This window comes from Callorhinus ursinus, unplaced genomic scaffold, assembly GCF_003265705.2.
Source record: "Callorhinus ursinus isolate GAN/ISIS: 27379988/994484 unplaced genomic scaffold, GSC_fseal_2.0 scaffold73, whole genome shotgun sequence".
Lineage (NCBI taxonomy): Eukaryota > Metazoa > Chordata > Mammalia > Carnivora > Otariidae > Callorhinus > Callorhinus ursinus.
The window spans coordinates 1487690-1510944 of NW_027397135.1; the positions used below are offsets into that span (position 1 = coordinate 1487690).

A 23255-nucleotide genomic window follows, 5' to 3' on the forward strand; every position below is an offset into this window, starting at 1 on the left:
TGTATATTTAGCACATCTGCTTTATCCGTTCATCTGTCAGTGAACACTTGGCTTGCTTTCGTATATTGCTTATTATATATAATGCTGCAATAAACATGGGGTGCATATCTTTTTGAATTAGTGTTTTCCTTCTCTTTGGGTAAATTCCCAATTAGTGGAATTACTGGATCATATGGTCATTCTGTTTTTAATTTTTTGAGGAACCTCCATGCTGTTTTCCACAGTGGCTATGCCAATTTGCATTCTTACCAACAATGCAATGAGGGTGCCTTTTTCTCCACATCCTCTCCAATACTTGTTTCTTATGTTTTTGCTTTTGGCCATTCTGACAGGTGTGAGGTGATACCTCGGTGTGGTTTTGATTTGCCTTTCCTTGATAACTAGTGATGATGAGCATCTTTTCACGTGTCAATTGACGTCTTTGTACGTCTTTGGAAAAATGTTCAAGTCTTCTGCCCATTTTTTAATCAGATTGGTTTTTTTTTGGCGTTAAGTTGTATAAGTTCTTTGTATGTTTTGGTTCCTAACCCTTTATTAGATATATCATTTGCAAATATCTTCTCCCATTCACTAGGTTGCATTTTGTTTTGTTGATGGTTTCTTTTGCTGTACAAAAGCTTTTTATTTAGGTCTAATCCCAGTAGTTTACTTTTGCCCTTGTTTCGCTTTCCTGAGGAAACACATCTAGAAAAATGTTTCTACAGATGATATGAAAGAGATGACTGCCTATGTTTTCTTCTAGGAGTTTTATAGTTTCAGGTCTCACATTTAGGTCTTTAATCCATTTTGAGGATTTTTTTTTTCCCATTTTGAGTTTATTTTTATGTATGGTGTAAGAAAGTGGCCCAGTTTCATTCTTTTGCATGTAGCTCACCAGTTTTCCCAGCACTATTTGTTGAAGAGACTGTCTTTTCCCCTTTCTGTATCCTTGCCCCCTTTGTTGAAGATTAATTGACCGTATAATCATGGGTTTATTTCTGTTCCATCTATCTGTCTGTTTTTGTGCCATACTGTTTTGATTACTACACCTTTGTAGTAAATCTTGAAATATCCAGCTTTGTTCTTTCTCAAGATTCCTCTGGCTACTCAGGGTTTTTTGTGGTTCCATGCAAATTTTAGTATTATTTGTTCTACTTCTGTGAAAAATGTTGGTATTTTTGTAGAGATGGTATTAAATCTATAAATTGCTTTGGGTAGTATGGACATTTTAATAATATTGGTTCTCCCAGTCCATAAGCACAGAATATCTTTCCATTTGTGTCATCTTCAATTTCTCTCATCAGTGTTTCATAGTTTTTAGAGTACAGGTCTTTCACCTCTTTGGTTAAGTTTATTCCTAGATATTTGTTTGTTCTTGGTGCAGTTGTAAATGGGATTGTTCTCTTAATTTTTCTTTCTGCTACTTCAGCATTAGTGTATAGAAATGCAACACATTTCTGTATATTAATTTTGTATCCTGAACCTTTACTAAATTCATTTATCAGTTCTAGTAGTTTTTTGTTGGTCTGCAGGATTTTCTCTATATCGCATCATGTCATCTACAAATAGTGAAAGTTTTACTTCTTCCTTACTAATTTGGGTGCCTTTTTTCTTGTCTGATTGTTGTGGCTAGGATTTCTAGTACTATGTCTTGTCTGATTGTTGTGGCTAGGATTTCTAGTACTATGTTGAATAAAAGTGGTGAGTGGACATCCTTGTTTTGTTCCTGATCTTAGAGGCAAAGCTCTCAGTTTTTCACCATTGAATATGATGTTAGCCGTGGGTTTTTCATGTGGCCTTTATTATGTTGACATTTGTTCCCTCTAAACCTACTTTGTTGAAAATTTTGATCATGAACGGATATTGTACTCTGTCAAATGTTTTTTCCTGCATCTATTGAGATGGCCATCTGGTTTTTATCCTTTCACTTGTTAATGTGTTTCTGCCTCTTTTAGATGATTATCATATGAACATCCATTAATAATGTTTTAAAAGCAACCAAACAATAAATTTGTCCATCTATGGCCTCATTTCTTCATCTTCAGAGTAAAAGTGCACTTCTGTACCTTCTGTTTTCTCTTCAACCAATTCCATCCGGGCTGTGGTTCTTACCACATTGATGAAATGACTCTTCCCAAGGTCATTAGCAACCTTCATCTTGCCAAATCTGGTAATCTCTTATCTTATATATCTTACATATCTTACAGTAAATCTCTTATCTCATCATATCTCAGCTCAGTCTCCCAGCAGGAGTTGATATTTAACCACCTTCTGACTATATAGTCACTGGATTTTCTCCTGAGTGGCCACTTCTGAACAAGACTGCTGGGTTGTCTTAGGAGTCTCTCCTCTGCTGCCTTTTCCTGTCCGTCTTCATCTTATCCCCAAGTGAGTTCATTCAGATTTGTGACTTTAAATACATCTGTAAACTGGTGCACCTGGGTGGCTCAGTTGGTTAAGCATCCGACTCTTGGTTTCAGCTCAGGTCATGATCTCAGGGTGGTGAGATCAAGCCCCACGTCAGGCTGCACACTCAGTGGGGAGTGTGCTTGAGATTCTGCCTCTCCCTCTGCCTGCCCCACTCATGCGTGTGCGTGGTTTCTCTATCTCTCTCAAATAAATAATAAATAAATAAATAAATAAATAAATAAAATCTTTAAATACATCTGTAAACTAACCTTCAAATTCTTGTGTCCATCTCTACCCTCACTCCTGAATTCCTAGAACGTCCAATTTCCTTTTCAATTCCCAACTGGAGCAGAGCTTAGGATTTCTTTTGCAGACCTATTCCTTCCTGTCTTTTTCCATGTTAGGTAGTGGCACCACCACACATTCAGTATTTTTAGAAGATACTCTTGTTCCCCCCGCCCCCCTGCCATTTCCCCCATGTCAGCTGTTTCTCCAGAAGTATGCCAGATAGCATAGTAGTTGGGAGAGCCAGGCTGCCTCAGTTTGAGTCTTGACTCGGCCTTGAGCAAGTCAACTTCTGTGATCCTCAGCTTTCAATGAAATTAAGATAGTACATCTCATAGGACCGTTCATTCATAACATGTGGTACCCAACTGAACTGATATGTGTAAGGTGCTCTAAGCAGTGCCTGGCACTAGTGAGTGCTCAGTAAAGGTTTGCCGGTGTTGTCCCCAGTATAGATAGTATTGACAGTTATGCAAGTACTAGTTATGGGGGCCTAGGAGTATTACCATTTGGGCTGCAGCTGCCGTAGGCCAAGCATCTGCCCTCTCTTAAGGGGACTGTGAGACAGCCTCCTGGGCGCTCTGCTCTTGCACCTCTTGCACCTCTACCAGCCACTCTCCACACACCAACCAGGCTAATCTTCTTAAAGGTGTAAGTGCAATTATGTCACTATCTTGCTTAAAAACTCTCCAGGGACTTCCCTTACAATTAAAATTAAACTCCGACAACTTTCCATGGCCTGCAAGGCTTTTTGTCAGTTGGCCTTTTCTACCTCTCAGTCTCACCTCCTGTTACTCTCCCCACTGTTACTTCGAAGGCTCCATCCACTCTGGACTTCGGCTTGGTCGCTAAAACATGCCAGACTCTCCCATTTTAGGTCTTTGCACTTGCCATTCGTGTGGAATGCGCTTCCCTCAGAGCTGCCTGGTTCTCTCCTAAAATTCAGGTCTCAGCTCAAATGCTACCTCTTCAAAGGAGTCATCCTTGACCATCCTGGTTAAACTAGCCTGTCCCCCTACTCTTCAGCCCTGTGCCCCTCATCTTCTTTATTGAATTCAGCGCTATGGAATTTTCTTATTTATGTTTGTGTTTGTTTTAAGTTCTAGGTAAAAAGGGGCTTTGGCTTATTTACCATCAAAACAACATCTAGACTAGGGATTGGGAGCTAAATGCCAAGTTTTTGAACTGGGGAGAGAGGAGTGTCTCCTCGGTGGAAGCTTCTTGTCCTACATAGCCTCTTGAACGTATGGGATATGCAGCTCATAGTTATTAGGGACCGATTGTACTTTGGAAAAATATCTTTGGGAATCTGCCTTTTTTATATCTAAATCACAATATTTTACAATATTTAAATATATATTTAAATATGTATATGAAATAAATATAATGTAAATTTTTAAATTATATATTACAAATATTTAAACAGTATTTTAAATTGTTCTGGAAAGAAAAGTGTTCTAACCCAGTTGGCTATTGTTGCTAAATGTTTTGCTTTCAAAACATACACACAGCTCTTAGAGTATGCTTACTGTTTTAAAAATAAGACAGTAGTTACATAGTCATGAAGTGATTACAGCTACCAGCAAGTAAGGATCATAACGATGAGAAGTCATTTCCTGATTCACGTAGGAACACCAGCAACGTCATGTTCCATAAACTGCTTAGGCTGGGAAGATTTCAGGCTTTTAGTTCCTTATCTGAAATATGCTGTTATTTTTCACTATTTCTGAGCAGTGATAATCTAATGATCATGTCTTTGGTCCCAGGAAAAAGGGGGGACTCAATTCTTGTGTGTTGAGTTGATCAAATTGCTGGCCTCCAAGTATAGATTCCTTACAGGACGCTTCACAGTGCAAGCTGCTTCTGCTAAAATGTTTATGATACACAATAAGAACGGGGCCAGAAATTGCATATATAGTGTCACCTCAGGTTATGCTCCATACAGATTGAAAGCAGTCTCAAAGTATAACATGTTCATGTTGTTAAATGGATAGTAAGATTATGGGTGGTTGTGTTTTTTTTTCCTTAAGACTTTTCTGTTTGAGGAGGCGCCTGGGTGGCTCAGTGGGTTAAGTGTGGGACTCTTGGTTTGAGCTCAAGTCATGACCTCATGGGTTCTGAGATTGAGCCCCTTGTGGAGCTCTGTGCTCAGCAGGGTGTCTGCTTGAAGATTCCTGCCCCTCCCCCAACTCACACATACGCGCTCTTTCTTTCTCCCTCTCTCTGTACAACAAATAAATCCGTTAAAAAAAAAAAAAAAGACTTTTCTGTTTGGGCAAATAGTCATATGGGTGTGATCTCTGGGCGCCGCCTGAGAATTGTCCAGCTCTTGAGTGCCTGTAAGCCAGTGTGTGAGGTACAGACCCACAGTGGACTGTCCTTGCCCAGACTTGTGATCAGATCTCTAGTAGCAATGGCCACTTTATACCAGTACAGCCTAAATCACTCCCCAAGGCTGTCAGACTGAGAACATTTATTTGTTCATTCAGCATGTTTGTACTGAATGGCTGATTTCGCCGAGCCGTGTTAGTCACATTGAGCATAAAGTAAAGCAAGTAGGCATGGCTCCCTGCACTCGAGTTGTTTCTGGTGTATTAGGGAAGATGACCCAGAAGAAGGAACTAACACATTCGAGTGGTTTCAACCTGTAATAATGGTTATGAGGGAAAGTATCATCAGATGTTGTATGAGAGCACAGGGCAGGGGAGAGCCTAACTAATTGAGGTTGAGAGTTTCAGGTAAGGCTGAGACCCCAAAACTGAGAAGTCTTAGCCAAATAGAATAAGAGTATGCCAGGCGCAGGATACTGCATGGCGAGGGCCAAGAGGCACCGAAGAGTACTGCAGAACCGAAGGAGGCCAGTGGGGGGATGATGCAGCCGAGCTGGGAGACAGGACGGGGAGGTAGGCAGGAGGAGGTGTGGTCTTGTGAGCTGCAATTTGGGAAAGCCATACGGCAACCAGAACCAGTCAGAGGATGCTGAGAAGGAATGCGGCAGCTGGCCCCTTGAACCTCGAATAACAGAAGGCTTCTAGCTTGGGCTCCCCACGCTGCTGGTTGTGACCTCACGGCCTCTTTTTCTAAGGCCTGGTACTGGGTGCCATAGTGTGGAGCAGTGCTCCAGCTTCTGGAGGAACCTGGTCTTCCCACCGTGAGCACATACAAGTAGTACACAAGTGTGTGCCCTGAAGAAAGTGAGGGCACACTGCATCCAGCCGTTTAAGTTAGATCGGCCATCTACTCCATGATGCCCCTTGGGAGGTGTGGTATACAGTATTGGATTCTATCTATAATTCTGCTGCCAAGTTACCGAGATGAGATTTCTTCATTTATAAACTGACAGTGAGTAAACCTTTCAATCGGCAACCTCTTTATTGTTGTTGTTGCGGGGCTGGGTCGGGGGTCAGTTGTTTCTTACTAGAATTAGAAGAAACATCTCTTTAATTATTGCCAATAAAGGTTAATATGAAAACAAAGTGGGGCGCCTAGGTGGCTCAGTCGTTAAGCGTCTGCCTTCGGCTCAGGTCATGATCCCGGGGTCCTGGGATCGAGCCCCGCATCAGGCTCTCTGCTCCGCGGGAAGCCTGTTCTCCCTCTCCCACTCCCCCTGCTTGTGTTCTCTCTCTCTCTCTCTTGCTGTGTCTCTCTGTCAAATAAATAAATAAAATATTTAAATAAAAAGAAAACAAAGTGATTGTTTAACCTGTTTTCATAATCTGTGTGATTATATTCTAATACCTGTAACACTCCATTATTGTCAGGATGTGGTTGCACTGGGAAATTTTTACTTTGGGTCACAGCTTATTACTGAAAATGAGCTGTTCTAGGAGAAATGCCCTTGACTCATATACTTGTATTGTCATGGTCTTCTCTGATAAGTGGTTCTTCCTCTAAATTGAGCATACTTTATTTGCCATCTGTTGAAAATCACCACAGTGATTTCATGAAAATGAAAACCAGTATCTTGAAGCCCAAGGACACCGTATCTCTTTCCTACACTTGGAATTCTGAAGAAGAATGTACTGAGCATTACTTATTTTTTCATTCCTCATTTTTAGATTCTTCTTACTCCTTTGCTGCAAACTCTGTGACATAAGATGGCTGCAAACAAGCCCAAGGGTCAGAATTCTTTGGCCCTACACAAAGTCATCATGGTGGGCAGTGGTGGTGTGGGCAAGTCCGCTTTGACCCTACAGTTCATGTATGATGAGGTGAGTGCCCATTTTTAATGAATAGCTAAGTTTGGGCTTTCAGAGAGGATTTCTATGGCTTCGTTTTGGTGCTATTTTTAGATGTATTCCTGAATCCTTGAAAGCTACTGTCATCGTTTTTTCCCATTTTTAAATTCAGAGCCAACATCTGTACATATCTTGATTTAACAAGTCAATAACTCAAGATCCTTAAAAACTTTATACTTTAAAAACAAAACAAACCTGGAAACAGTACCTCCTTTTAAGCAATCTAACTTTGGCTTTTTTGTTTTAAGTGTTTAATGGAGGTTCCCACCTTGAATTAGTAGAACCAGTAGATACAGTACCTAATTGAAACTTGAAGTTGACATAATAAGGTGTTCTGTGATAATAATAATAATAAAAATAAAATAATTTTAATAATGGTGAAAAAAACAGTTGTAGTATTTGGCATGGAGCTACACTCACCATTAGACAGGTAAAGGCTGTGTCCCTAAAACATAATTACGAGAAGGCTACAGATTTGTGTGCCTGTATTTATATCAGACTTTACTGCCCCAGAGTTAAGGTCTCAGCCCATATACAGCAATATATTCTTTCCCCAGAAGACTCTTACCAAGCCTAAATGATTTAAGAGTTGATAATCCAGCTTAAACATTTATCCTCAACTCTTCCTTCCAGTAGAAGCAAGTTTTTATGATTACTCTTTCTTACTTAATCCTCATAACAATCCTGGTATGGTAGTATCCCCATTTTACAGATGAGAAAACAGAACCTCAGAGAGGTTTCTCAATCTGTCCAAGAGGAATGTGATCTCCAATGAGTAACGGAGCGTGAAGCCTGGTCTCCTAACAACAAATCCTGCAGATCCTTACCACCCGATTTCCTGCTCATCAGCATTTCTGTCACACACGCAGATGGCTTAAATCCAGCCAGTTGTCTTGCTCACTGGGGACTATAGCAAAATATTTGAAAACAGAAGAGATTGAAATGTTCTTTAAATGAACTTGCTGATTTTATCTGTTCAATCTGTTTTCCATACTATTCATTTTAATAGCTAGTCTTTCAAACTAATCGCTAAATCCGGCCCCTTCTTAACAATAAGTAGGAGGTCAAAAGTAAGACTATTCACATACCTGACATTTGATGAATGGTTAAGCTTTCACTTAGTATTCATCAATATTAATATTCACAGTAGTATCTGATGTGATATCTGAATATTTGTATTTGTTAAATCTTCATAAATATATAATACTTATAAAAATAATCATGGAAATAGGGCAGAATGTTCTGTAGCCTTTATAGTTACAAATACACTGTGTTCATTTTTTAAATAATTATGTGTTGAGTATCCTCCACGTACCAGGAACTGTTCTAAGCTCTGGGAGCTAACAGTGATGAGTAGAATAGTCAAGGTCCCTCCTCCCAGGGGTTATATTCTTGTAGGGAGATACAGACATGAGCAAATAAATAAGGAAGTATCAGATAATGAAAATATTTATAGGAACTAATAAAAAAAAACCTGCAAAAATATGTATGTATACATACACACATGCTTACAATGATACATTGATCAAAAATACCAAGATGAGATTTTACAGAGTTGAAGATAGATGTGGGAATGTAAAGTTGTTTAATTGTATTATTTAAAAAGTCAGACACTTAGAGAGAGATCTCAAAGTTCGTGATTTGCTGTTCTGCTGAGTAGTATAAGCCACTTTAAATTGACTTGGTTCATTTTAGAGAAGATTTCACAGCAACTTTCAATGCTTACCTCAATATTGACTCACTTTCAAGTTATTTCCACAATTCTGGCATGAAAATGTATATTTAGAGTCACATTGAAAAGAGTTTTTATATATTTGATTAAGTAGATGTATAATCGTGTTTGCAGGAAGAAAAAGGCACAGTTTTCAAGCTGTAAACCATCTAGACTTAATCATTCAATCCTTGCTTTTCTTTTTTTCTTCTTAGATTCTACTTTATTTGGTAAAACTCAGAAACTAACAGCCAATTCACGGCCCCTTACCTCCTTCCCTCTGAAGAAGGCAGCTCCCCAGAGACAAAAAGGCTTGCTTTTTGCCAAAGTAGAAGCCACCGAATTACCTAAAATGAAAATGTAAATTAATGTCGTGTTTACCACTGAGGAACACAGAAGGAAGAGTGCATGGGAGCTCTGTACTGTTTTGGCAACTTCCCGTGAATCTGTATTTCATCTTTTCCAGTTTGTGGAGGACTATGAGCCCACCAAAGCAGACAGCTACCGGAAGAAGGTAGTGCTGGATGGGGAGGAAGTGCAGATCGATATCTTGGATACAGCTGGCCAGGAGGACTATGCCGCAATTAGAGACAACTACTTCCGGAGCGGAGAGGGTTTCCTCTGTGTCTTCTCTATCACAGAAATGGAATCCTTTGCAGCCACGGCCGACTTCAGGTACGATGGGGACCGAGGCCTTTGCACTGACATTCCGCGCAGCGGTGTCTTCCCCCGAAACAAGCAGACAGCTGGAGGTGGCTCCTCATTAGTCTTTCACTCTGTGTGTCATTGTGTTTATTCCCACTGTGACAGCCTCAGTACCTGCTACTGAAGTGTTTCTCTTTGGAGTATACTCCTACTGCTGCCGTAATACTTGACACTTGGCTCACCTCGTGGAGCTCTGCCCCAGATTTTAGATCTGTCTGTGTGAGTCACCAGGGTTACAGCGCCTGTGTAAAGCTCAGCAGGCCCATCGCCCTCCCCCCCACAACACAGATGCCCAGCAGCACACACTGATTGTTTTAATAGAAATAATAACACTTTAGATTGGCACAGAAAGTTCTGTTATATATTTCTTATATCTTATTTACTATTTGCTTCATCAAAATCTGTCATCCATTTGGTTTGCAGGGGGGTGGTTAGTGAAGGGGAGAGAGGTTCTAAGAGAGATAGGGCATAAATAAGTTCTTGAGTAGTCTCAGATACTACATGCATAATCAAAAGTATTCTTTTTTTTTTTAAGATTTTATTTATTTGACAGAGAGAGAGACACAGCAAGAGCAGGAACACAAGCAGGGGGAGTGGGAGAGGGAGAAGCAGGCTTCCCGCCGAGCAGGGAGCCCGATGCGGGGCTCGATCCCAGGACCCTGGGATCATTGATTGACCTAGGCTGAAAGCAGACGCTCAACGACCGAGCCACCCAGGCGCCCAAAAGTATTCTTTAAAAAAAAAAAATTTATTTATTTTAGAGAGTGTGAGCGGGGAGAGGGAGAAAGAGAATCCCAAGCAGACTCTGCACTGAGCACGGAGCCAGACACGGGGCTCGATCCCACTGAGGTCACGACCTGAGCCGAAACCAACAGTCAGACACTCAACCCACTGAGCCACCCAGGCACCCCCAAAAGTATTCTTTAATTATATTTTTTTATTTTTGTGTTGCAAGTTTGCCTTGATATGAGGGACGCAAAAGAAACATGTAGTGTATCCTCTGTTTTCCAAGATTCACACAGCCTAGTTGAAAAAGGCATGAAACCAAGAGCAAGGTAGCGACAAAGTAGGAGACGTGGGCAGTGATCATTGCCGGGATCCCGGAAAGGAGAGGAGCTGAGAGGCCTTCATGAGATAGGTGAGCCTGAAGGATAAGAAGGATTTCCACTGATGAGGAAAGAAGTTTTCCGGTGGTTGAGCAAAAAGTGAGTTTTCCGGTGGTTGAGCAAAAAGTGAACCTGGGCTTATATAAAGCTTCCTTTTCATGTCCGCTTGAAAGTCTCAAGAACTTGAAGGAATTTAAGAGAGCATTCTTTGCAAAAAAAACATGTCATTGAGAAACTTTTAAAATGCAGATTTATGGGGCACCTGTGTGGCTCAGTTAAGCGGCTGCCTTCAGCTCAGGGTCCTGGGATGGAGCCCCGTGTCCCTGCTTGGCAGGGGGTCTGCCTCTCCCTCTGCCCCTTCCCCTGCTCTTGCTCATTTTCTCTCTCAAATAAGTAAATGAAATGCAGATTTATTTGTAAAATTAACTTTGTTGGTTTCTCTAAGGAAGGAGTTTTGTATGTGATAAAGTGCAAAGGGTGCAGGCCCTGGGAACTTATAATCTTGGGAGGCATGTTGCAAGTTATATAAATGTCAGTGCTCATTCACTCATTCAGCAAATATTTGAGTGCTTGTTACATAGCAAGTCCTGTTCTAGGTAAGGGGATAAATGTTGTCACCAGAGTTTGCCAAAGCCAAAGTGTATCTCAAGGGAATAAAGAATTATTATGCTAAGAGTGAGAATCTTGGGCTACTGCTGTGACAGAGAAGAAGTGAATCATTCATTACTCTTCTGTTGTACCTCCGACGTGTTGCCTTCCCATAAATAAAAATAGTCCCAGTGACTCAGCGGCAACAGGAAAGCATTTTTGAGGCCGTCTGAGTGGTTATGCTCCACGTGGTCTAACCCACAGTGGCAGCTCCTCTCTGGAGCCTTCCTGGGCCTCCCGTCTCCAGGGCAGAGCCACCGTTTCCTCATCTGAACACACAGTATGCTTGCAACAGCGCCTCCAGCACACTTACCACACTCCCAGAATCTGCTTGGTTTGCATGTATTTTTCCTGATGAGGGGAAAACTCTTGAGAGCAGGACCCACTTGTTACCCATCTGAGTATCCCTAGTACCCATATTTGGCCCGGTTCCTGGCATGTATCATACAGGGCATACTTAGTAAACAAATGTTTAATAGAAGTCTTAGAAAACACTCTTTTTTTTTGGTTCTCACTTTTCTTACGTCAAAAAGAAATTGGACCAGTTTGTGAAGGTACTTTCCTATTCTAAATTCTGTAACAGCCTCTAACACTATTTAAAGGGGGCATCACATTAAGTAAAATGTGTATGAAGATTGTAGACATAGCGTTGCCTTTCTCTGACATCCAGGAAAGTAGCTTATTCAAACCAACTAATTAACTCTCCATGAATATTGTCCTCTCACCCCTGAACCCAGTAAGTCCAGGCTTTCCATGGCCTCGTTTCTGATAGCATTCATTAATGCTATCACTGCATTTTCGGTATTGGTCTTCCTGAAGTACCTGACTCAGAGTATAGCTTAGTAGGTGTTTATTAAGAAACTAATGACTGTAGGGGCACCTGGGTGGCTCAGTCATTGAGCGTCTGCCTTCGGCTCAGGTCATGGTCCCAGTGTCCTGGGATCGAGCCCCGCTTTGGGCTCCCTGCTCGGCGGGAAGTCTGCTTCTCCCTCTCCCACTCCCCCTGCTTGTGTTCCCTCTCTTGCTAAATAAATAAATAAATAAATATAAATAAAATAAATAAATAGAAAGAAAGAAAGAAACTAATGACTGTATATACATATGACCAGAAGTACCAGAGTCACAAAAACCAGAGTCAGTCTCTGGTGGTTAGTGAGATCAAGTGGTAAGCCCATTGTTGTTAACATCTTAGTTGAGGCTGTTGATCACAAAGGAAGCTGGTTAAGAAGGCACCAGCACATTTGTTGTTACCGGCACTGGAAAAAGATAATGACTGACCCATATCCCCTTCACAAGCACATCAGAAATGTAATAGTAGTAATGGTGAGTGTTGACATGCTCTTTGGAAGAGGTCATGTGCGTGGTGGGAAACATCACAGCCCTCCAGTCCTGTACAGCTCAGCACGTGTCCCCCAGTTACTGTGCCCCACTGACCTTGTTCCTTCCTAAAAGGGAAGGGAGAGAGGGAGAGAGAGAATCAGCGAAAGATGGAGGTGACTGTGTGGTCCATAATCTATTCCTGCCAGAAAACGGGGAACTCGGGTGCAGAGAGCTGCCAGCGAACACTGAGTCTGTTAGAATGTTTACGACAACATCGGTCATCGGGTGAATGCAGGAATACTAAACATAACCCTGCCTAATACTCACACAGTGCTCACCACACACCAGGCACTGCTCTGAGCATGAACAAGGTGCTAGGGAATTTCACAGATTCTAAGACACACATTTTTTTGCATTTTATCATCTCTTAATGTCAGGGCCGTGACTTGTAGTGGGACATCTTACTGTTCCAACTAGCAGCGGTTTTTCTCAGTGGTGCATCACATAATGCATGCAGTGATCGGCATTGAAAGCCCATGACCCACTGGGGATGCTCAGTGAATTGTTAGCGGTGACGGAGGTGGCAGTGGTATTCAGGCGACGCTGTCTAAGAAGCACAAAATAGACAAATCTGAGATTAAGCCTTGGTGAAGATCCATATTCCATCTCAAACATCACGATAGATCCCTGCAAAATCAGTGTCGTCTGCTGACCTGTCATTCTAATCACTCCTTTAATTTTCTCATTTTCTCTTAGTCTAAAATATTGTTTCTGTAGTTTCAGCGTCTCTTCATTTCAAAGGAGAGGCATTGATAAGGTGGAAAGAGAAGGTTGATTTTAGAAGAAAACCTCTTTCTCCAGTAGAGTACTGGTAATCGTTAAGAACAGCTCACCTGTGTTGAACATTTACTTTGTGCCAGGCTCAGTTCGAAGCACTTTACATTTCATCCTGCTGGCAACTGGATAAGGAAGGTCCTGTTGTTAGCCCCATTTTATCCATGAGGAGACCGAGGCAAAGTACTTTGCTCAGAGTCACGTGACTAGGAGGGACTGAGAGCCGTGATACCTTTAAAACTGGTGATGGCCTATAACCTCTCTCTAAACACAAAATCTATACTCAAGAGATGTCTGGCCCTTGTGGGGCTTTTAAAAACACTTAGTGGGACCATTGATACGAAGTAATAAGAATATGAGTAAGAATAAGAATGGTGCTCTCTCCCTCTGTGGTCTTCCTCCCTAAATCCCATGACCAGTTTAATCATGAGAAAAACATCAGACAAATCCCAGTTGAGAGATGTTCTACAAATGAGCTGACCAGCAAGTCTCAGAACTGTCAGGGTCATCAAAAATAAGGAAAATCTGGGAACTGTCAGAGCCACATGGAATCTAAGGAGAGTTGATGACTAAATGTCACATGGAATCCTGGATGGGATCCTGGAACAGGAGAAGGACATTAGGTAAAAACTAAGAATATCGGAATAAAATTCGGACTTCAGGGGCACCTGGGTGGCTCAGTCGTTGAGCGTCTGCCTTCAGCTCAGGTCATGATCCCAGGGTCTGGGGATCAAGCCCCACATTGGGCTCCCTGCTCCGCGGGAAGCCTGCTTCTCCCTCTCCCACTCCCCCTGCTTGTGTTCCCTCTCTCGCTGTGTCTCTCTCTCTCAAATAAATAAAATCTGTAAAAAAAAAAAAAAAAAATTTGGACTTCAGTTAATGATGTATCAGGATTGGCTCGTTAGTTGTGGTAAACGCATGCACTAGGGTAAGATGTTACCAGTAGGGGAAACTGGGTGCAGAGAGGACGGGAACTCTGTGCTGTCTTCACAACTTCTCTGCAAATCTCAAACCATCCTTCTCGTAAAAGTTTATTTTTAAAAAGCATTTGGAGGAAGTTGCATTTGACACTTCCATTTTGTACCTCTACTGCCATATTTATATTGTCTTCTCTGGTGTATTGTTCTTTCATCGGAGAAGTGAGTATGTAACGCCAAGTGACTGATGATAGAATGAGGAGGTCGTGCTGCTTATTTCCCACCATGCAACAAATGAGCTCATTGTTATTGTAAAGAAACATGTAAATAAATGCTCGTTGCAGATGGTATTTGTTATTGTGTTGGTCTAACACATGGGGGTAATAATTAATATTTCTTTCTCATTTCCTCTCATCCAGGGAGCAGATTTTAAGAGTAAAAGAAGATGAGAACGTTCCATTTCTGCTGGTTGGTAACAAATCAGATTTAGAAGATAAAAGGCAGGTTTCTGTAGAAGAGGCAAAAACCAGAGCCGACCAGTGGAACGTTAACTATGTGGAAACATCTGCTAAAACTCGAGCTAATGTTGACAAGGTAAAGGGCGGCCTCCTTACAGCTACATCGTGTTGACAATACGTTGATTCACTCTAACTCCACCCCATTGTGTCTAGAGATTTGTGAAATTTTCACACAGTGACTTAATAGAGTGTGCTCTACCTGCGCAAGACATCAATTAGGAGTGCTGATTGTTATCCGCCCTGAATGCTCAAGTACGACATGTTACGAATTTCCTACTTCACCTTGTCCTCAGGTTCCCAAGAGACACCGAAATACGAGACACCACTTTTTTTCTAGCACTGACAGGATTTCTGACCTGAATCCCTGCCCTTTTTAAATTTTTCTTTTTACTTATCCTGATGAGCTGGGTAATTTAGAAGGCAGGGTGTTAAGTCCTCTAAGCTGACACCTGCCCAGCCCCATGTAGGTTCGCTCCCAAGACAAAGGAGCCCCAGAGGAGAGGGCTTTGAAATTTTTTACTACACCTACACTCCCCGCCCTCAACCTGTTTTTCCCTCTGCCCTCTTCTGTATCTCCCCCCCCTCGCTCAGGTGGCCCTTTCCTGAGTCCAGGTGAGGAACACCCTGGCCTCCTTTCTAGGAGCCAGCCCAGGTACATTATTTCTTCCTGCTGCCAGAGACCTGCATCTTCAGTGTTCAGGAAAACTGCCCTCTGGGCCAAGGCATGGGCTCCTTGAGCCCCCCATGTAGGGCCTTTTCCAGCCATCAAGCATCTCGGCTCTGCCGAGTGCCTCGCAAACTCTTAACTGGCAGAACTGTCTATGAAACTTCATAAGAACGGATTCCTGGGTCTGACCCCCAGAGATTTTGATTCATTTGCTGTGGGTGGAACTTGAGAATTTGCATTTCCAGTAAACTCCCTGGTGGTACAGACTGTGGCCCAGGGGACCACACACTTAAAGTAACACTGTTTCTAGGTGGCCTCAAGTTTTAGTGAACTGGTCTGCTTGTTGCCTGTAGATTTATAACGCTGATCCAGAAATCATAAGGCTAAAAAAAAAATTAGAGATTCGTTCTTTTCATTTACTGTAGACATTCATTAGTTAAGACAATGTCATTGTCTTAATTTATGGCTTAACATACTGTCTTAAGCCGATTAGGGTTTTTGTCACGTGGTCAGATTCCTATAGGCCCAAGATAATCTGTACAAAATGAGTGTTACGAGATTTTTACTTAGTATACCGGTTTTCTCTAAAGCTATGGCAAATGTATTTAAACTAGTAATGAAAATATGTCTTAAAGTTCAGTGTGTTTGGAGTTTTGAGAGGCAACATTGAATATTAGCATTGTGTGTGTATTGGGGTCCTCCTAATTGATGTCTTGCGCAGGTAGAGCACACTCTATTAAAACCTATTTGAACTGAGGGGAGTGGGGAGAGGAGGCGAACAGGATCCAACCAAGCCATGAAGCTGTCGTCCCAACGATCCCTGTGGTGTCATCTGCTGGCAGGCATTTTTTTGCCCTATGCATGGATTGTCAAAGGAGGAAAGGTCAAGGTATAGGGCTATTTTAGTTACTCTGGCTACATAAGAAACTGTACCCCCAAAACTTACGGATGAAAACAGCCATTAATTATGCTCATGGAATCTCTGGGCTGAGCATCTGGGCAGCTCACAGGGGAGATGGCTTGTCCCTGCTCCACAGTGTCTGGTGCCTCCGCTGAAAGCTTCAAGTCCGGGAACTGGAAGCCTCTCGGCTTAGCTTCTAAAGACTGTTCACACATGTCTGGTTCAGCCAGTTGATGCTGGCTGTTGTCCAGGGACACCTCGGTTCCTTGCCATGTGACCTTTTCCAGGTGCCCTACTTGAGGCTTTCTTCCAGCAGGGAGGTGGGGTGGGTGCCAAGGGCCAGCGTCACCAGAGAAGAAGAACCAGGCAGGAATCACGTCACCTTCTCTGACCCAGCCACAGGAGTTTATGCGGCATTATTTCCGGTTTGTTCTCTTGCCCGAAGGAGGCCCAAAGTCCGCCCCGGGGTCAACAGGAAGGGAAATGGACTCCAGCTCTTGATGGAGGGTGGCAAGACACTAGAAGAACACAGAGGGAATATTGCTGTGGCCGGTTTTGGAGAGTGTAGTCTGTAGCCAGTGGTCACCTCTCCAAAGCAAAATTAGATGAAATGTGGCGGCTTGTAAACCAAGGTACAGGTTCATACTGAATACTGTGATTGCATGTCATGCTACACCCTGAAGAGTGTACATGCCAGGTAAAATACCTCAGTGGCTAAATACAAGTAACTTGCAGCAGTTATTCAGTTTCTAGAATTAGGTGATAAGTGGTTTCTTGCTGAGGAAATCATGTTCATAGTTGAAAGAGCTCATACTCGGTAGTGTTGATAAGACACAGGCGCTGTGGCCAGCACTAGACGTGCATCTTTAACCCCATAAAGCAGAAGTGCTCTTCTCATGCTCACTTTTTAGATGAGGAAACTGAGATGTGGAGAAATTACATACCGGAGTCAAGTTCAGAAGGCCTGTGATGGCAGCTGCTGGCTCTGGGTTTGGCCGACTCTGGTGCCCAGGTCATCTCGCTCTTGTACTCCACACGGTGGTTGGAGTACCTGTGGTATCCCCCGGGGTGTGTGTCACCCACTGTGGGAGCCTGCTACAGGCTTTTCTGGGCTTATGAGTGTTAACACTGTCTCCTTCTATTATATTGGGAAATATCTTGTTTTGTCACAGAAAACAAATCCTAGACATTAAGGGCTCATGCCATGTCCTCTTTCGGATTCCCAATAGACTATCAAATGAAGTTTCCAAGAGGTGGATTTTGAATCCACCCTGTGAAAAGCTTCATGACCATCTGAGTGGTCGAGCCGGGGCCTCACCTGTCTCAGAGGCCACGTCTGTCACAGAGGAGTCACCCAGAGGCGAGAGGACCCCCTGGCCAACCTGCTTGTGGACTCACTGAGTGCCAGGTTCATCTCATGACCTTGTTAGTGGCCTTCTGGCTAAACGCTCTGACTCTCTAAAGCGTAACTCCAAGGTCGCTCCTAATTTTTAAGGAACGTCGTGGAGGAATGGAAAGAGGTTGAGCAAGTAGATGGATGTCAAAAAGGAGAGTATGATTTCTTACATGAAGAGAGCCAATTTTATGTCAGGAAAAGAATTTTAGTAGAAATATACTGTATTTTTAATTTTTTTTCATTGAAAAACATGAACACATGTTATTGCATAAAGAAAAATTCGTAGTAAGGAGAAAAAAGGAATCACTCTTCACCCAAATTCCACTCCACTCCCCTTCCTATGAGGTAACCAGTGGTAACTCAGGTGTGTCTTTCCAGATATTTATGTGCATTTAAAGAACAGTATATAGAGTCTAAGGGAAGGCTTGTGTTTGCTTGTGTTTTCCCTGTATAAATAGGATTTTTACAGTATATATAGTACATTTATATACTACATCTATATAGTATTTCTGTGTATGTAGATCATGCATTTCTGTAGTTTGCTTTTTAAATTTTATAACGGGTGCCTGGGTGGTGCAGTCGGTTGAGCGTCCAGCTCTTGATTTCTGCTCAGGTCAGGATCTCAGGGTCGTGAGATCAAGCCCTGTGTTGGCCTCCATGCTGGGCATGGAGCCTACTTAAAAAAAAAAAAAAAAAAAAATTAAATCTTCTTCCAAAGTTCCTTCCATATTGATGTATCTGCATCAGAAAGCTTCAGGAGAGCCCTCTGATATTACACGTAGCTAGTTTGGAAGCTTCCTGCCGCGGCTGGCCAGCTGTGGGCTTGAAGGCCTAATTCCGAATTCCGAAATCACCCCAGGGAAGCCAAGATGCAGCAAGTGGGAGCAGAGACCCCTGGGGTCTGTGTCACTGTGTTTCAGTCTCCTGCATTCTCTGTGGATTTTCTTTGCTTCATTTTTCCCTGTTCTAACCATTCGCACCCCTTTGTTGGTCCTATGTCCGTTTGATTTAAGCCATTAGTCTCTAATCGCTTGCCTTTTTTTTTTTTTAATAGCTTCCTTGCTTTCTGACTGACTTTTTGTTTCTTGCTCCAGATCAGGAATCAGCCATTTATCTAAGGAACACTGGTTCCCTTGGGAGGAATGGTATTTAGCAGCCATAGCCTGAGGATGAATGTGCTCACTACTGTTATGTTTCATGGCCTTTCAGTGAAGTGCTGGGAAATATGTATTATTAAAGAAAACAAATCATGAGATCATACTGTTACTTCTAATTCAGTTTTAGCAATCAGGATTTTCTGCCACTCTGACTTTGTATCTTCTCTCTTACACTAAAGGCTAAGCTACATTAGCATACTTGCTCTCTTACACTATCCTGCAACGTATATATAAGATTGTTCCCTGTTCCTATTAACAGCTAAATTACAAAGTGATGTTTAAGATTGGTCTTGTTTTTTATTTGTTGAGGTTTTGTTTTTTATTTTTATTCTTAGCTTCTATTCTGAGATGTATATTCCATATGCTGTGTTTTAAAGTCTCTTGAATTCTTTCCTCTGTATAATTATGTCACCAACTCTGTGGTGACATAATTCGTCTTAATTTGTTTTAGTTTGATTTTCAGTTTTTGGCAGCTGCTTTTTTGTGTTTAATTTCATTTTTTAATATGTAGAACAGTTAGTTGCCAAAGTAGAAGTTGTATAATGAAGCATATTCAGACACACCTCACTGTTCCATGTCCCCTGTTCCCTTTAGCCCAAAAATAATAGTAGTGTTTGGTTTATCATTTCATCATTTCTAGTTCAGATGCAGGCAGATCCACATAACTCCTGCAGGTAGCTCTCTACCTGTTTTCCAGCACCTCGCTTTTTCAGTTAGCCTTTCCTTTAGAGAGCTAGAAGCACACCGGCCATTACATAACATACATTTGTTTACTTAAAACAGTCACGATGCACAAGCTAACTAGAATTTTTGACATCTTTGTTTACCGTGGAGTTCTTAATAAATCGGTGTGGTGTCACTTCTTATTTCATGCTTACAAGAAAAAGAGATAAAACAGAAGTAATAACTGAATTTTTTTAATTCAGAATTTTAGAGCATAGACCATGAAAGTTATTCATTCAGTCATCATCCACATACTTGTAACTCTTTGTGTACGGTGTGAGCCCATGTCCTTCTAGACCCTTGTCTGTCTGCCCTCAGACATTTGTTAGTGTTATTTAACTTTTGAGTTGTTACACTAGTCATTTTTAAATTATTATGCTAACAGCTCTCATTTGCCAGTTTCTAGACATCAGACAGAATTGATAAAATCTCAGATATGTTGCAACAAAGAAAATTGTTTTCTTAGTACCTGGTATCAAAACGATAAAGGAAGCACTCATTTTCCTCAGCTTTGTTTCTAAAAACGGAGCTGAAGGAAAACAAGTTAGTAAATACAAATTTTATTAAACATAAATTAATTACTTTAAATATGAATTGGTAAAATACATTCATTAATTGTGTAAACAGAATCCATTGAGTTGTAACTTTGGAACTGTCATCATTTGTAGTGCTATTGTCTTCTTTATCTTGAAAATTGGGATGGGAAGATTAGGTTATATGATGTGACCAATTTTACCAAAAAGTATTACTCAGAAAATTTCCCAGTACACTTGGAGAAGGAGACTGGTTTTGTGCTGACTTCTCCCTCTACTCCCCAAACAAGAGCTCTTAAGCTTAAGTAGTTATTCCCAAGGCTTACTGCTGTGGTTCCAAGAAGTACCAACCTCATATTATCTGTTGGCTTTATTTACCCTGTTTTCTTCTTTCTAGGTATTTTTTGATCTGATGAGGGAAATTCGAGCCAGAAAGATGGAAGACAGCAAAGAAAAGAATGGAAAAAAGAAGAGGAAAAGTTTAGCCAAGAGAATCAGAGAAAGATGCTGCATTTTATAATCAAAGCCCAAACTCCTTTCTTATCTTGACCATACTAATAAATATAATTTATAAGCATTGCCATCGAAGGCTCAATTGACTGAAATTACTTTAACGATTTGGAAATTGTTATGTATCACTAAAAGCATGAATTGGAACTGCACTGAAAGTCAAATTCACTTAAAAAAGAAATTAATGTGGCTTCACCAAGAAGCACAGTTCAACTTCTTTCGTAATTGCCTACATTTATCGCGGTCCTGAATGTAGCGTGTGGGCTTGTGTTTCGAGGGCAGTCTTTCTGGAACTGTTAGAGCTGAGACGGGGTGGGGGGGATGGGAGGAAAGGCTACTTCCTCTGGTTTATTATAAAGCTTAAATTTTATATCATTTTAAAATGTCTTGGTCTTCTACTGCCTTGAAAAATGACAATTGTGAACATGGTAGTTAAACTGTACCACTTTTTTTAACCATTGTTATGCAAAATATAGAAGAAAAGTTATTGGCATGATTGTTGCATATAGTTAAATTGAGAGTAATTCATCTGTGAACCTGCATCAATTACCTGGTGATTAATGTGGAAAAGTGGTGTAAGCTTGTACATGGAAATTTTTGAATATGCCTTAATTTAGAAGCCGAAAAATGCCCGGTGACATCATTCTGGGTGTGTCCTCACTGGTGCCATGGGCCCATCGCCCTGTGTGTCCTGTTGAGAGGATATTTGCCTGGTACGGAGTACAACTTTTGTATAGAAGGTTCATAAAACATAACCGTCTGCTAGGAGTCTGTCCAAATTTAAAATGTGTGCCATACTCTGGTTCTTGAAAGCAAGGGTCCAGAGCACCTTGATTACTTTTAATTAAATATAGTTTGCAGTGAAGGGCCAGCATATACTTGTAAGATAATTTTAGACTGTGAGGGTTCAGCACAGTCACGTTTCAGTGATCCCTCTTTTTCTCTAAAATGCCAGTCCCTGGAAATCCCTTTCTGCAAGCAGTGAGCATGTGTTAAGCTCTTGGTCTCTCTGGACCAGGTCATTACTGCTGCTGCATTGTGCACTGGGACACTTGGGGAAGGCGGGCGTGCTGGCCACCTGCTAATTTCTCAGTCTGTGCTCAGGAGGTGACAGCTTGGCTCTGGGAGAGTTTTCAGGAGTCTCTGTAGTCCGTGCTCATCAGAAGAACACCAGAGCCACATTTTCCTGACGCTAACACCAGGCAGTCGACCCCGAGTATAGTGCAGCAAGCGTGTTTGGCAAACACAGGCCAGACATGGGCTTGTGTCACCGTTGGGTGGTGCGCCCACTGGAAGAATTCTAGCATGCTACTGGGGAATGTAAATTCAACGGAAATAAACCGCTACCCAGATTTTTCTTTTCTTCTTCGGACTGGGGCTAAGACAGTTGATGCAACAAAGTTCGTCTTTCTTTTTTGCTCAGTCCTAATTTCAACAAGTCGAAGATGTGTTCAGGCATTCCAGGTAACAGGTGTGTATGTAAAGTGAACAAAAATAGGCTTTTTAGGAACTCCGCTCTTTAGGTATTACATCTGACTTGTCATGTTAAATATTTGTCCTTAAAGGATTTGAGATGTACATCTTTCCTTTCGTATTTTTCATAGGCTATGCCATGTGCAGAATCAAAGTTACCAATGTAACACCGGCCCCGCGGGCCCAGCGATCTCCATGTGTACTCATTGCAGTCTTATTTAACCAGGGGTCCTAACCACTAACATTGTGACTTTGCTTTAGACCTTTCCTCTCCTGGGTACTGAGGTGCTATGAAGCAAACTGACAAGGATGCATCACATGTCAGGCTGATGCCACTACCCGATTGGTTTATTTGCAATTTGAGCCATTTAAAGACCAATAAACTTCCTTTTTTTAAATGCTTGTGGTGTTGATGTTTAACATGTAATATTCAGCCTTACCAACCTGGGCATCTTTACAGGAGATTTTAAAATAGCTAAATTCCCAGGCACCTGGGGGGCTCAGTCGGTTAAGCGTCTGCCTTCGGCTCAGGTCATGATCCCGGGGTCCTGGGATCGAGCCTCATATCGGGCTCCCTGCTCAGTGGGAAGCTGGCTTCTCCCTCTGCCTCTGCCTGTCGCTCCCCCTGCTTGTGTGCTTTCTCTCTCTGTCAAATAAATAAATAAAACCTTTAAAAAAATAACGCTAAATCTCCTTTGCTCTCCAGCGTAGGGCTTTCTTTTGGGTAACGCCAGATTCCCTAGATGACGGTAGCATCGGTGCTCAGCTGCAGCCCGGGCTCAGAAGTGGGAGAATCCCATGTGCACAATTACAAGGAAGATACCCGTATGTGGTCATGAAAGTCACACTGTGTGCAGTACTTTTAGAATACTACTGAAGTCCAGAATGACTAGGGGATGGCTTTATACTCATGTTCTAATCATAATGATCCCCACAGGTCATTTAATTTCCAAATTGTGGCAGGAGTCACCACCCTGCTACCATCTCATCAAGCCTCAGACCATTCATTCTCCCTCACATCGGATGTCTGGTGGGAAATGGCGGCGTATTAACTGTCAAACAGCCTGGGGGTTAGAAACGATCTGGCCCGATTTTGAGCACTACCTTTTCAAAATCCAGTTGATTTTAATTTCTTACTTAATTCATAAACAGCGCCAGAACAAGCACATTTGAGTTATAATCGGCATAGTTTTAACCTCACTGAACCCATTTTTAAAAAGATTTT

At 41.8% G+C, this 23255-nt stretch overlaps 1 protein-coding gene across 1 annotated transcript in view; it reads left to right on the forward strand.

Annotated features, from left to right (window-relative positions):
- Positions 1-22428, forward strand: part of RALA (RAS like proto-oncogene A) — a 75474-nt gene extending 53046 nt beyond the window's left edge. Inside the window, exons 2-5 of the mRNA XM_025853141.2 lie at positions 6732-6884; positions 9089-9297; positions 14572-14746; positions 20445-22428. Coding sequence (XP_025708926.1) covers positions 6771-6884; positions 9089-9297; positions 14572-14746; positions 20445-20567 — 621 coding nt within the window. The 5' untranslated portion in view covers positions 6732-6770 and the 3' untranslated portion in view covers positions 20568-22428. The remainder of the gene's footprint in view (positions 1-6731; positions 6885-9088; positions 9298-14571; positions 14747-20444) is intronic.
- The last annotated feature ends 827 nt before the right edge of the window (positions 22429-23255 follow it).